At 32.6% G+C, this 15,807-nt stretch overlaps 1 protein-coding gene across 1 annotated transcript; it reads left to right on the plus strand.

Annotated features, from left to right (window-relative positions):
* The first annotated feature begins 1,096 nt into the window (after positions 1 to 1,096).
* Positions 1,097 to 7,418, plus strand: LOC132699983 (uncharacterized). The gene is made up of 2 exons (XM_060667007.1): positions 1,097 to 1,317; positions 7,065 to 7,418. The coding sequence occupies exons 1-2, from the start codon at positions 1,272 to 1,274 to the stop codon at positions 7,280 to 7,282; spliced, it is 264 nt and encodes an 87-aa protein (XP_060522990.1). The 5' UTR covers positions 1,097 to 1,271; the 3' UTR covers positions 7,283 to 7,418.
* The last annotated feature ends 8,389 nt before the right edge of the window (positions 7,419 to 15,807 follow it).

A 15,807-nucleotide genomic window follows, 5' to 3' on the forward strand; every position in this document is an offset into this window, starting at 1 on the left:
ACACCGAATGCCCTGCAACACACCGTACTGGAATTTAGAGACTGCTTAAGACATTCTTAAGTACCAGAAGGACGTCACTTTGAGCGTTTATTAAAATAAGTACCTTTCCTGATTTTTAAATAGTTGATATTGTTATTTAAAAATACCAACTAAATTCTAGTTTATTGACTTATTCATTAATTTGTTACATGAAATACTTCGAATTTTAAGCGCAATCCAAAAATGGAAAATCATACTCTTAGGAAAAGAACATAAATGTGGCAACATGACCTATGTCACTGTTGGATCGAGTCTAATTAGAAACCCCCGTATACTAAATTTTATGGATTTAAGTTTAATAATGGAGGTTGAATTTTGGTTAACCCTGTATAATATTGCACACCTAAGTATTATCGTTTTTGACAGATTTTGAATTTTATGTCTAAATATATCTATCGGAAGTCTTTATTACATATATAGATTGGATTTCCCTATACTTTAGTGGTCATTTGATATGCAAGTTACAGCTGCTATTGGTTTACTATTTATAAACTTTCATTAAAGTCTAGATGTATTTTTCATTCCAACTTTATAACATTGGTCAACATTTAATAACTAAAATTATGTTGGTTGCTTTTTGCTATAATCATATTTTTGCTTGACTTTCGAAAGTAGATAAAACAGATTTAAAATTAAGTGATTTGAGTGTTTCTGTGCCTAATTCTTTAAATATTTACATTTTTATGTTGAACTTTTCTTTTAGCGAAAACATTTTCTTAAATCGAATATCTAAATATCTATCTATTTTCAGGCAATTCGGTAAAGTGTTACCATTGCTCATCGAAGTCCAATGAAACCGAGTGCACGTATCCGGAAAAATACGGTTTTCAGCCGGTCATTTGTTCAACATTTCATAACTAAAATTATGTTGGTTGCTTTTTGCTATAATCATATTTTTGCTTGACTTTCGAAAGTAGACAAAACAGATTTAAAATTAAGTGATTTGAGTGTTTCTGTGCCTAATTCTTTAAATATTTACATTTTTATGTTGAACTTTTCTTTTAGCGAAAACATTTTCTTAAATCGAATATCTAAATATCTATCTATTTTCAGGCAATTCGGTAAAGTGTTACCATTGCTCATCGAAGTCCAATGAAACCGAGTGCACGTATCCGGAAAAATACGGTTTTCAGCCGGTCATTTGTGACAAGACCGCCATCGAGAAAACGCAATCGTTTGCCAAGAGCGTCGATCCGCGATACGATGCCATTTTTGCAGTGGACCATCTCGACATGGCCAAAAATTTGGACTTGAACTGTTTGAAGGTCGTTACCAAAGGTAAGATTTCAGAGCGTGAGCCGCGCAAAAATCAAACCATAGAATACGGGGTATTTCAAAACTCATATTTTGATTTATCAAATGAACTCATCTCCGAAAGATAATAGTTACGGAGATATAGGGCGATAAAAGAAATTTTGTTTTTCTGTTTTTTATTATTTACGTTTACAATTTTAAAAATTTAGGCACGAAAATCCGTACGCGGGTGTTTTCGGGGATAACAAATGAAATGGCGTAATCGGTTTTGCGATAACTTGTAGATGGCGCCACCTACACACATGTTTTGCAAAAATATCACCATATTTATTTTGTATAATATCAAATTTAATTTCTGATAAGACAGGGTCATTTTCTTGGATTTTTTAAGTAAAAAAGTATTTCAAATTGTTTTCCATACATTTTTAAGTACACTCAGAGAAAAAACGCTTTAAAATTAAAAAATAATACCGCCGGTGCTTTTTAATAAATCAATAAAATGCTATATGGTTCTATAATGTCCTGTGGAAGCTAAAATGTGCATAATAATGTCTGCATTTGAATCGAAAAGGACATCATACAAATCATAATTAACAGATAATGAAACAAGCATCACAAAATATTATTTTAAATGTTTAATATAACAATTTTAACACGTTATTGATTTAAAACAAACATGCTATCAATATAAATTGTAAGGAGTCATTTTTTCCGTTAATGCTAACCGTGGACTAGAAAGTCCTATTTTTTAATTCCAAGCACATCCCATATTAATTTAACAGGTTTCCCATTAAAATATAATATTTTAATTGGAATTAAATTTGCCCCCACTATGAATTAATGATATCCGCCTTACTTAAAATTAAACGAGCAGATTTTTTTTTAATCATACCTACTTGCTATTATTCAGGTTTGGGTAATAAAACGAAAGACATTTAATAAGAATGTTTAAGTGTAATCTTTCAGCTCTTCTTGGTTGACCTATTTTTCAACGCTTAATTTTATACAGCCCATATATGATATATATACTAAATTGCTTGTTTACTTATCGCCAATAATTTAAGAAATGAACTTATCTTAAAACCAACAAGAAAACGGTCACCAAACCTGAAGACACCGAAAATGCAAACGGCGGTCCCTATCCAACCATACAAAATGACAGCAGATACTCTTTTCTTTTTAAAATGTTAAAGAAATCTTTTAGCAATAACAACCCTTAAAATATAGACGTTCAAGGTTGATTAATGTAGTCATCATGAGAACGGAAAGAAATCCTTTTGTAATAAGTAGGTAATAACTTGTTTAAAACAAATACGCAATACATCAAATATAGGAAAAAAGCAATTGATATTTTAAACTTACTCAACTAATAATTTATAAACAAATAATAGTCAAAATATTTTTGGAACATACCTAGAATATTCTATTTTGATTAGTTAAATTGCAAAAAAGAGTTGATTTATTGCAAGGCAATTAAGTATTTATTACCGGATATTTTTACTATTTAGGAATCTTCTGGATTCTTCCTGCGTCGTCTGTTGATGAATTGCTGACGTTTCGCTAATCATCCTGTTGGCTTCTTCAGATATTAAACTAGAGGCATAAACGTTCGTCTCGAATGAATGATTCGGATATTGGTGAAAGATAAACACCTGATTTTTATAAATTCTTTGATTTTTCATTAGTAGAAGAATTAATTGCATCCCAGAATTTTAGTTTTATCGAATAAAGTTTGATGTCCGCTTTCTTGATTGTGGTCGACAACTGTTGATCTGTTTATTTGTCGTAGTTTTAAGGCTCTATCAGTTTCTTTGAGTCTAGTTGATATTTTTCGTCTACTCTATCTAATATATTCTTTGTCGCATATGCGTGGAATGCTGTAAACTACTGGTATCTCAAACGGAATTTTATCTTTGACGGATCGAAGACCTTGAGAGATTTTTGGGCAAGTGGTAATTCTGGTTTTGACAACATATTTCTTAAAAACTCTTGATGTGGTCAGTAATGCTTCGAATGTAAGGAAGGACAACATGGGCAAGTGTGGGGTCGCTTTCCGACTCTTTGGAAGGTTGTGGTGAAGTGTAATTTGTGATGGAACGATTAATTTCTCTAATGTGAAAATTATTAAAGAGAAGAGCATATGTAAGATGTAGGTTCAGTTACATGGATTGGGATAGTTTTTCCGTTCTGTAAACAAGAAAGTTTGTAACCGATGATTGTTGGGCCTGATGGTGGTGTAAGAATTAATGCATTCTTATTGGTCTGTGCGCTTAGGTTTTGTGTAAACAAAATGCCCCAATGCTAGGTTTGATTTTCTATTGATAAAACGTATGTTAGGATGTATAAAGATTAAATGGCTAAGGAAATCTAGGAGGGATTCTTGAACATGAGATCAAAGAATTCCTCAAACAAAAGAATCATCAACGTAAGGTTTCCAAAATTTTGCTTTAGATAGAAGCTGTTGAGGGATTTCTTCTCAAAGGCTTCCATAAATATATTCGCGATGACTGGTGATAATGGAGAACCCAAAAATTTGACCGTTAAAAGCAAAATATGTTCCAGAAAAGCATTTTGCAATTTACGCGAGAAGGTTTGGGTCCAGATTTTCGGACTTTAATATATCTGAAATAATGTTGAGAGTTTCAGGAATAGGCACTTTAGTAAAGAAGGATTTTACGTCGAAACTAATCAGAATATCCTTTTTAATTGGTCAATAAAATGAAAGGAATTAATATATTAATGTATTGTATGTATAATGTAATAATAATAATAAAATAGTAATGACAGTAATGATAACAATATAATGTATATAATTTCTTAATGATTAAATCTGTATATAAATTTTTTTTATAAAAAATCTTTGACCTGGGACAAGTTCGATTTAAAAAAATACTAACCTTCAAAAAACCCACCCCAGCTTTGCCTTTGTCAATAAAAAAAAAATCGAATTAAGTGGAAAAAATAAAGCACGGGTTTATTTTTCCAACATTTTGATGTACAACTAAAAAAATAATAAAACTACTAGCCTCGCTGATTCTAGAACATTGAAAAATGCGGTTTTGTATTATCCTCGGTGTATTCGATCAATTACTTAGATAAATGTGCCAATCAAATGTCTTTTTTTAGGAAAATGCCCGTACGAATTATCAGCAACGTATAGAAATTTGCTGTGACGGAAAAGCGTCACTCACTAAAATAAAAATGACCTTACTGAAACTGAATCTCTTTTGCATTCCATTAATCTTCAACCAATGCGGATTATCGTGCCTAATCCTGAAGTGTTTGTAAGAATAAAGGTTATGTAAATAAATCTAAATGCTTTATCGGAAACATTCATGGAGATTGTGTACAAAACGAGGTACTTAAATACACACAGGCCCAAGCTGATTCATATTAAGGCAAAGTACTAGTGCATTATAAGGCAACTAGTACATGTTCTGTGAATAAATCAAGGAGAATTTTTCATACTCAGAAAATCACGTCTTTATCTATTTATCTTTCTTTTTTTTTTCGAAATTGCCCATAACTTTTTTATTTATGAAAATTTTGAATTCGGACAAAAATATTATTGTTGCATTTTTTTATGGCAAATGCAGTGGCGTACTCAGATTTTTTTACAGTTCTCCGTTTTTTCGTAAATCAATACAACTTTCTTATTTTTTATGGCAATAGTAGTTGGCTATGGGAAAAACATGCCTTCAGCCAAATAGATTTATTGGTATATATGATTAAGAAGGGCGGAATTTTTGTTTATGTATTACTACAGTTAAGGAAATAACTTTTATCCTTTAATGAATTTTGTGTTCTGTGAAACATAATTTTAGTGTCCAAACTTAAGTTTTTAGTTCACTTAGGAATTTAAAATATTCCAACAGTGTTTATCAAACGAAAATACAGAGGCAGCCAATGAACTTTATTTCAATACATATCCAGAGGGCTACCAACCAAAAAAGCAAATATTTCGGACGTTAAAAATAATTTAACCAATTACAGGAGTGTGAAAAAGTCAAGATAAAATGAAAACCACTTAAACGAAGAACGGGAAATCCGGAAATTGAATGTAATTGGAGAAGATTTGGAAAATGCATGCATATCCTCAGGAGTACTGGCTGAATCAACAAACTAAAGTTTTGACTACAAAATATACATTTAAGCTATATCGAACCAGAATAGTCCACCAATTACATAATGGGGATGTCGGTAGAAGAATACAATTTTGCAACTGGTTTATCTGAAAATACAATAGATACAATTCTAGTTGCTGAAGCACAGAAAATCCTCATGCTGTAGTGTTACAAGTTCAACAAGGTCGCTTAGGATTCAATGTATGGGTAGCAATTTTCCGAGGTAAATTTGTGGCATTTTATTTTTATTAATTAAAATGGTGATATTAATATTTATTTATTTATTAGTAGTATTAGTATTTATTATCACCAAGCAAATTTTTAATTGAAGAGTTTGGACAACGTTGGATTGGAACTAGAGACCCCATTCTATGTCCTGCGAGATCGTTTGATCTAACTCCTTTAGTTTTTTTTTATGGGGGAGATTAAAGGATCTTATATTTAAAGATATAATTTTCCAAACATTTACGTTAAAATATTTCATGTAAAAGTTTAATTTTTAATATTTTGTACTCTAATATTCAGTGTGTTATTTATTAGGTTAAAATAACTATAATCTTGTTTTTTAAATATTCAAAAATAATAAAATAATATATTAGAAATTAAAAAAATATATATTACATCTATTTTAACATATTATGCACGGTCTACTAATCACAAACAAAAAATGCCCTTAATTTCCGCCATTTTTAATCACAGATACAAACAATTCTATATGGCTCCAAAGGGCTCGACACGAGCATGTATTCAAGACCATAGCCAACTATGGTTGGCATATAAAATAAGAAAGTTGAATTCATTTACGAGAAAATGGAGAAGAGTAAAAAAAATCTGGGTACGAAACTGTATTTGCCTTAAAAAATGCCCTAATTTAAAATAAAACAGTTACGGGCAATTTTCAATAGGGCCGAAACTTGAAAACCCCTATATCTCGGTTGGTAGTGAAGATATCGCCATGCGGTTTTAACCATTAATGTTTCTCAAAAATCGAGCCATTGGTGAGCCGATTTTGCTCTATCTATGTGGAAGTTTCGTTGAAAAATTATTAACGTTTTCGTTTTCAAGAAAACATGATTAAGATTATTTTTTCAAATTTTCATGAGTTGGTATTATCAATGTCTATAACAGACCCAGGAGGAATGAGATCTAGCATTTGCTGGAAGTAGAGTTCGAAAACATCAGCATTCATATCCTCATGATAGTCTCCAGTCCACAGACAAATCTAGTTTTCCCAATAGTGTGATTAATCATTTTATTTCAGTGAACATCGTTCCAAGCCCTAATAGATAATCCTGTTTTCCGACAATGAGAATAAGTTTCTCACTTTTACAACGCGCAGTTCAAAAACACTATCCATTATCACAGATACCAACTGTGCTAACAAGTTTCGAAAAGTGACTATAATTCTAAGTTTGAATACTAGGGCATATTTAGATCAACTATATGTTTGGAATACTGCTAAGACTACTGAGTTTCGCAATTAGGTTATGAAACAGAGCAGACAATTTCCTACTAGAATATTATTTTACTGATTGGATAATTCCATCTATCAGAACAAACTCTGTCTAAGATGTCTTGTATTGTAGTTTTGATGATAATTAACTGATATTTGCAGATTTACAAACAAATGCCCATTTTTTTTTTTAGTCGGTGAGAAACAGTACATCATCAGAGGTTGCCAGCTTGCCCAGCAAAGCAACATCGACATTTGTCACAAGATCAGGGAGGCAAACATCGACAACCAACTGTCTGTGGTTCATTGCTCGAGGTGTGCAGTGGACAAGTGCAACCTGGCACCGCAAATACAAACATTTCCTATATATTTAACGCCGCTACTTATTATCAGATTTGTGGTCCTCGACTAGAGTTTTTAATTGTTAATTTTGCAATTTAATTTTGCTTTCCCATATGCTAGGCAACCGTCAGCGTAATATCGGTAAAAAAATTCGTATGTTCTAGTGAAGAAGAAGTAATTGAAGGTTGTAATCAATATAAATGCGTTTGCAGACCAAGATGTCTTTTAATGAGCTTGAGCTTTATGTGGTCATAAGTATTTAATGTCATTCGCATCAAAACTAACGTTCAATTTAAATTTGGGTCAACTTCAAAGTTTAGTTTCTCGCGAACTTTTTTATTTAAATTTTAGTTTCCGGCATGTACCACGTTTCACGGTGTGGGAACTTTTTCAGTGTACTACTTTTCCATGAAACTAAACATGTCGTTAACAACCTTTCCATGGCTCCTTTAGTTTTTAAGATACAGAGCCAAATTGAAAAAATATTTCTCAATCTTCATCGTCTTGGGTTTCGACAGACCCGCTCCAATAAAACTTTAACGATTTTATTACCTGTTGTTATTTGGTAAAGCCATTTACAAAAAAATATTCGAGTGGCTCAGGTATATTTCTTTCTTTCTGATATGTTGAATGTTGACCATTTGCGGCAGTGTTGAATAATCGTTTTTACTGTGCGTTTCGAAAAAGTTATTTTACGAGATTTTGCGAGATGTCGCGTCGAAATCATTTGTCCTTTGACGCAAAACAGGTTGTGAAAAATGTGTACCAAACTTTCATCAGTAGAGGACTTATTCAACAGGAAGCTTTGTAAAAAAACTGTCTACTTACAAAAACGGCTATACCGGCGATAAAATATATTATTAGTAGTTTAATAGTATTAATTAATAAATGTAGTGATTTTCAAACTTACCGTATGGGCAGTAGTGATCAGGACCTAATCCTCACATCGAATCAAAGCGAGGTTGTTCCTACTTTGGACAAACAGAAAAAGAGGCTAGAAGATGATGAAACCAATGTAAATATAAGTTGTGCCACTCTATGGAGGTTGAAGTTGTTTGTCAAATGGGATTTCAGTACCGCAAAATACGCAAAATTCAAATAGTAATGGAGATTACACACAAGAAATTAAAAGATATAGATTAGACAAGAGATCCATAATTTACCTTGATGAAACATGGTTCGATACGCACATCACTGTATTCAAAGGATCGATTTATTTCACTCTAAACTGTCAGTCGAAAACACCTTCAAATAAAGGAAAACGCACCGCCATAATACATGCTGGGTCAGATGACGGATTTGTTCCAAGCTGCTTGTTGCTGTCAGTAAAGAATATTCTGCTACTCAAAGCACCAGTCTTATCAAGATCCAAAACTGAAATCCAGGAATATTTGTTAAAAAATGATATTTATTTTAAGTTCGGTTACAAAAAGGCCCAACTTTTGGAAGTCCAAAATTCATATGCAATTAAAAAAGATAATTTTTATGCCTTCCTCCATTGCATGTTTAACGCCATAGGCCATTCATGGAAAAACGTAAAATCAAAGACCAGAGCAGAAAATGTTACTCCTACTTTAAATCCCCGTGCTATGAATTTGATAAAAAATGTAATTAATCACATATCAATTGAGAGATGGAAAAATTCAAAATTGAGGACTCTTTTATTTCATTTTCAATGACGACTCTGATAGTGGAACAGAATTAGATATAGACGTTTAGAATAAATATGTAATTATGTATAGATATCCCTAGTTATGAATTTATTGTAGATATTTAATATCATTGTTTCTTCTTAGCGTAATTTAATAAGATTATACCCACCTAAATAAACAAAAAAATATATATACCAAAGCATTTGAGAGTCCGTCCGTAATGTTCTGTCCTTTAATACCTACCGAACTCGAGTTTTATTGCTGTCGGCAGCTAACTTCCATAATTGCGGGCAAAAGTCAGCACCATGGAGATTTAGGCAGACTATGTCCCTCGTATCTCAGCTATCATCAACTCTATTCAAAAAGAAAAAGCAGATTGCAAAAGTATACAATTATGGTATGTTTTGTATGGCTTCATGGACCGACGATATTTTAGAACTTGCCATACTCTTGGTTGAGTAATGTTAAATTGTTTGATTGCTCTCGATGTGGATTTCTTTCGGATCCTTTCGCAAAATGTATGAATACGCTCGATGTTCTCGTTCGATGTGCGATATCTCGATGCCATTCGTAAAATTCATGACGAAATGCTCGCTAAACTGCAACAATGGACTTTGGTTTTGAGAATTGTAGAATACAAAAAGACTTCTCCTGTGGGGTCGCCAGTTCACTAAAGACTACCCACTTGCAAATAAAACAAGAACAAAGATCAGCGCCAATGCGGCCATAAATGGAACTGTTACGATAGTAATAATACATTTTACACTTTTCACTATCCATTAATCTTAGAGTCATGTTTCTATCTTTTGTAGCTTGGAAAGAATAAACGTTTGAAATCTGCACTTTCTTTTTGAGTAACCCTGTATAATAGTAATGTATGTATAATGAATAACAATAATAAACGATTCTCCATGCATCGTAGCTATCGAGCGGTACGGACGTGCTCCCGAATAAATTGTGTTTATTGTAGTTTCTCGGACGGATATAACATAAAAAAGTGTAATGGGTGAAAATAGTCTTAAATCATACAAGATAAAAAAAAAAGGAATGGTGTTGACTCAATCGGAAAAAACGCGCAGTTTCTCTTTAGATTTAGATATTCCTACAAGTGATATAAATAAAAGTGTACTTAAATAATAGAGACATGGATCGCGATGAGACATTTGCATTAAAAAGTAAAATATTGCGAACGCCTCCCTTGGTTGAAACTGGAGGCGATAAATCAGAAGATATAAATAACATTAAAAATAAAGGGCTGCTATAGAACGGAAGTCCAGAGGTTCTAAATTCTAATTCCCGCAAGAATTGCAAAAAAAAGAATTCCGAATAATAGTAACTAGGACCTAATTTTGCAATTTTATTACGAAATAGAGAATTTAAAGTTGGCAACTAGTAAGGAGCTTGGTAGTGGGGAACAGATATTTTCTAAGGAGGACCGAGACTTAGTTATAAATATGGAAAAAATTATTAGCGTTATGGTTACAGACTTGGAAATAAAGAAATTAAAGTCACAGTAACAGTTCCCGTTTAAGAGGGGCCTATACCTTATCTCGAAACCTACGCGGGTTTAAAAAAAAAAATTAAATGCAAAAGTTGATTATATCAAAAAGACCTTTTTTTTTATTTTCCGAATCGTCACTTTTTTATATACAGAGTGATAAAACAAAGTTACAATTTTTTAAATAGAACACCCTACATTTTATTGCATTTTTGGATAGTCCTTTCGAAGATAAATTCAACGATATATATGAATATGTATCTGTGATGCACCATTTCGAACTTATTAGCGACCATCTTCAGAATTCGAGTTATGTTTAAACGATCATTGTTGGGTTGCTTATTAACTTTTTAAACTATTTTCTTTTTTCTTTAGGCAGTAATCAAATTTAAAATATTTTCTTAAAATACACGGTGTTGCCAGGTTTCGCAAAATGATACTTTTCTTAATTTTCTTATTATATAACATAGTAGGGTCTCTGACTTACTATTTTGGTTTAATTTTCAATTATTTTCCAAGAATACATAAATTCTTTTAAATTCATAATTTAAGAATCTGGTAAATAAGGTCCTTAAATGAAAGAAAAAAAACTTTTAAAAAATATTTATATTCTTAATAATATAGATATAATATAGTATAGAAACCGGCCTGTTGAAAGACACAAACACAAAATTGATGATATTATTAATTTTGACCATTTTGACATAATCATCGCAGTAACTTTAAAAACAATAGTAGTTCTCTGTTGTGGTAATATTACTGATTTCTTGGCGGGTATTATAATATTTTAAGCGTATTTTTTCGGACTACTATTTTCTATTAATTTTATTAAGTTGCATTTTTGTTGAGTCTATTTTGCATAATGTATACGAAGGAGGAAAAAGTTGACCTATTAGAATGGTATATCGCCAATAGTAAAAGTCCAGCTCTTGCTCTCGGACAATATACACCCAAATTTCCCCATAGACCAGGAAAAAATATTTGTCAAAATATACCAGCAGTTTCGAACAAATGGCAGTGTTTTAGTGAAAAAAAGTAGGAGTCAAACGGTTTTGGAAGAAAATATGCAGGTAGATATTCTTCTGCATTTTGAAAATTCTCCAGAGACCTCTACCCGGATCGCCGTTTCAGATGTAGACGTAAGACGAACCACACTTGAATCATGTTTAAAAATTTACAGTTATAAGCCATTTAAATTTACAAATATTTAGATCTGCCATGTTATTTAATAGAGAAAATACGCATTATTGGAGTTCAGAAAATAAAAAATCCGTTTTTGAAGTAAACAAGCAGGGGCGAAGATCCGTGAAAGTATGGTGCGCAACCTGGAGATCTAGAATTTTAAGACCCATGTTTTACCAATAAAATTTTACATCCGTACGATATTTAAACTTATTAAGGAACGAAATTCGGCCACTTATACATAATAATATTCCCTAAAGAGAGCATCCAAATTTAATTTGGCAGCAAAATGGCGCTCCTTACCATCAAGCGAAAATTTGAAAGAATGGAGTGGACAAAACGGAAGCAACTCCTGGCGAGCGAGAAGTCCAGATTTGAGAAAATTGAGAAAAATATCATTTTGCGAACTATGACAACACCGCGTATTTTAAGAAAATATTTTAAATTTGATCATTGCCTAAAGAAAAGCATTATTTTCGTAAAAATAATAGATGGAAAAAAGTTGAAAAAGTGAATAAGCAACCCAACAATGATGGTTTAAACATAACCCGAATTCTGAATAAGTTCGAAACGGTGCACACAGATCCATACTCATATATGTATATCGTTGAATTTGTCTTTGAAGGGACTATCCAAAAATGCAATAAAATATAAGGTATTTTATCCTAAAAAATGTAAGTTTGTTTTACCACCCTCTGTATAAAAAAGTGACTATTAGGAAAGTAAAAAAATATAGGTCATTTTAATAGAAACAACTTTCGTGTTTGAATTTTTTTTTTGCAACCCCCCCTGGTATAGGTCCCTTTTAAATGGGCCACCCTGTACAATTCTCACAAGAGAAGCAAGTGCCAATTAGATCGACTAACAAGGAATGGAAACCACCGGAAACATAAAAAAGTTGGAAACCGTCATCAGAATGGATAAACTATTGAAAAGGGAAATTACTTTAAGGGATATGGAATAGGGTGAAAAGGTATGGTCTGTTCATAGATATAAGAAAGTGACCAATTGCTTTTGAATGGGATTATCCAAGGGTGGTCATTAACATACAATGAAACAAGATTATTACCTAAAGTTTCGGAATTTAAATTAAGGTAAAATTGTGGTCCGTAATAGCAAATATTTTTATACCTACCTGTGTTCAATATTCTTTGGTTTAGTATACTACTTAGTATAAGTTTATTAGTAATCATTCTTATTTCGTGTGTAATACAGCGTGTGTTGAATCGTGTGCGAATTATGCAAAATATGTGCGAGTCTAGTGTATCTCAGGAGATGCTCCAGCCCAAATGTAGAAAACACTATTCTACTAAGGAAGGACTAAGGAAGTTATAAATAATGTTTATTTCACTCTCATTGAACGTGGTGCCAGCAAGCAAGCATCTTTAGAACAAACGGCCACATTGATGAAAATTCCAACGTCAACTGTATGGAAAATTGTGAATAATCCCATTACAGCGAGGAAAAAAAGAAGCGATGCTGACATTTTCTCGAGTGTAGATGAAAGTGATCAAGATATAATATAGCGTAAAATTTACCAGTTACACGAGGAACAAAGCGTGCCTACATTAGATATCTTAATTAGGCTTGAAAAAGATGAAGCCGGTGTTAAATGTGGCAGAACTACCTTATGGAAGTGTATTCAACACATGGGTTTTACATTTAAAAAAATTGACAAAAGGCAAGTTTTAATGGAATCTTTTAGAATTCGGAAATGGCGACTGGAATATCTAGAAAAAATTAGAATTTACAGAGAACAAAGGCTAATTATTTACTTGGATGAAACCTGGTTCGACACTTATGATACCCCGGAAAAGGGTTGGGGCGACTCAACTGATAAGTGTAAAACAAACGCGCCGTCAAAAAGAGGTAATAGAATAACTATTTTGCATGCTGGCACTAAAGATGGTTGGATTCTAAATGGACTTTCTCTGTTTGCGAAAAATATTAAAGATTTTTCTCTGGATTACCATGAAGACACCACCGCTATTTTATTTGAAAGTTGGTTTAAAAACAAACTAGTTCCAAACATTCCTCCTAATAGCGTCATTGTAATGGACAATGCAAGTTATCACAGTAGACAGTTGACTAAAACCCCTTCCTCATGTGACACAAAAGCAACAATCCAAAACTACATGTATAATTACGACATTTATTTTCACGAAGATTATACCAAAAAGCAATTCATCGAGGTTCTACAAAGCTTGAACCTACAAAAGGAATACATCTGTGATAATTATGCAAAAAATCTAGGGCATACAGTTTTAAGGCCACTGTATATTTAATCCCATTGAACATGTTTGGCACTAACTGAAATCTGCCATTCGTCGTAACAATGTTTTTCCCTGTGTTTACTCCAATATCCTCAAACTTATAGAAAGCGAAATTTTTACCATCCCTCCACAAAGTTGGGCAAATTCTGTTAAACATATAGAAAAAGCAGAACAATCGTATATCCATATTGGAAATACTAATTAGAACAGGCGATGATAGCGATAGTGATACTGATATGTTATTTGAATAATTTTTAGTAATTTAAGTAGGTAATAAAAATAATTTGTAATTTTATTTTAGATTTAAACATAAATACATACATAAATAAATATTGTTTAGTATCTTGCCTAACAAAACCCCAAATAATTAAATTCTAAGCAAAGTACGGACCTGTTCGGCCATATTTCATTCTTATAGCTTGAAGTTTCTAGTCATAAACGAACATTGTGGTTGAACTATCGTCAACAGATACAATCAGTAAAACAAAAGTAAGTCGGAAAAAGCATTGTCGGAATCTATCCAAAGAGAACTAGATTTTGCAAGCCCCACCTGATATTGCGAAATGGTTTAAAAAAAAATAGGTAATTAACTTCGACCTAATCAAAGTTTATGTCCATGAATATGTAAATTAAGGTTTCAGACACGTAGGAAAAACTTGCTGTCACAAATGCGGCGGTGAGCGTTCTGGAAAAGACTGCATCTCATTGGAACTGATGTGCTTCAACTCTTTTAAAATGATAGTTTCTCATACTTCTCAAGGTTCTCATATTAATGAATGCTGTTCGGGCTTGCTCGATCTTGCTACGTATCTCTAAGATCTTCAGTTATCCAACTACCGATATATCTGAACTTGGTGACCTTTTCGATGTTCTTGTTTTTTACTCTTATATTTAATTGCATGTTTCGTGTTCTGCTAACCACCATTAAATACCTTCGGCTTGTCTATATTAATCTTCAGTCCCAGTCATTCCTCTTCAGTGTTTATTCTTTCTATTAGTCATTGTAGCGCTTCTTGGCTGTCGGCTATTATGACTGTATCATCAGCATAGTGAAGGTTATAACAGTCTGTTCGTTGATTTTGATTCCATCTTCAATGTTTCTTAAGGTTCTATCGAAAATCGTTTCAGAGTAGAGATTAAAAGGAGGCGGGCAGAACACAGTCCTATCGTCCTATCGTCCTAATAGATAATAGATAGATAGATAGATAAAGGACACTATTTGATTCATATTATAGAGGTTCTTTATGATTTTAAGATCATTCTCATCTATTGAGCAATCTTATTAATTCTTTATGGTTAATTCTGAATGATTAACACACTCGAACACTTTCTGGTGATCTATAAAGCATAGGAAGACATCTTTTTGCTGGTCTCCGTATTTCTGAAGTAGGACAGTTAAGTTATAAAGTGTTTCTCTTCTACCAAAGCCCTGTCTGAAACTGAACTATGTGAGGCTTGAGGCTTATGTCTCGTCTCTGTTGTATATTTTTGTGAGGATTATCTTTAAGAAGAGTTTCAGAACCTCGCTCAGTAAGGTGATCATTCGGAATTGATCGCAACTGTTAGCGTTTGTTTTTTTCGGGATTGTTACAAAGATTGAGTGAAGCCAATCCTGTGGTATTTGACCGGACCCATAAACGTCATTAAAGAGATCCACCAAGGCGTCTATATAACAACTCAACATTGTTAGAACCTCTATGTATAGGTCGTCTAGGCCTGGTGCTTTTCCCCATTTGCTCTGTTTGATTGCCCTTACAACAGTGTTGCCTTGCCTTGTCCATTTTGCGGTAGTTAAATACCATTTTACAAACAACTCTATATTTATTATATTTACGTATTTTTATTATTAACAAGGAACAACTTCGCTTGGATAAAGACAATATATTTTCCTCCTGATAAGGTATTAGGTATCACTATTATCTATACGGTGACTTTGAAAATCACTATGTTTATTCCTTTTGTCAACTATATTGGCGTTTTTGTAAGTAGA

This window comes from Cylas formicarius, unplaced genomic scaffold, assembly GCF_029955315.1.
Source record: "Cylas formicarius isolate icCylForm1 unplaced genomic scaffold, icCylForm1.1 PGA_scaffold_3__17_contigs__length_32017465, whole genome shotgun sequence".
NCBI classification, from domain to species: Eukaryota; Metazoa; Arthropoda; class Insecta; order Coleoptera; family Brentidae; genus Cylas; species Cylas formicarius.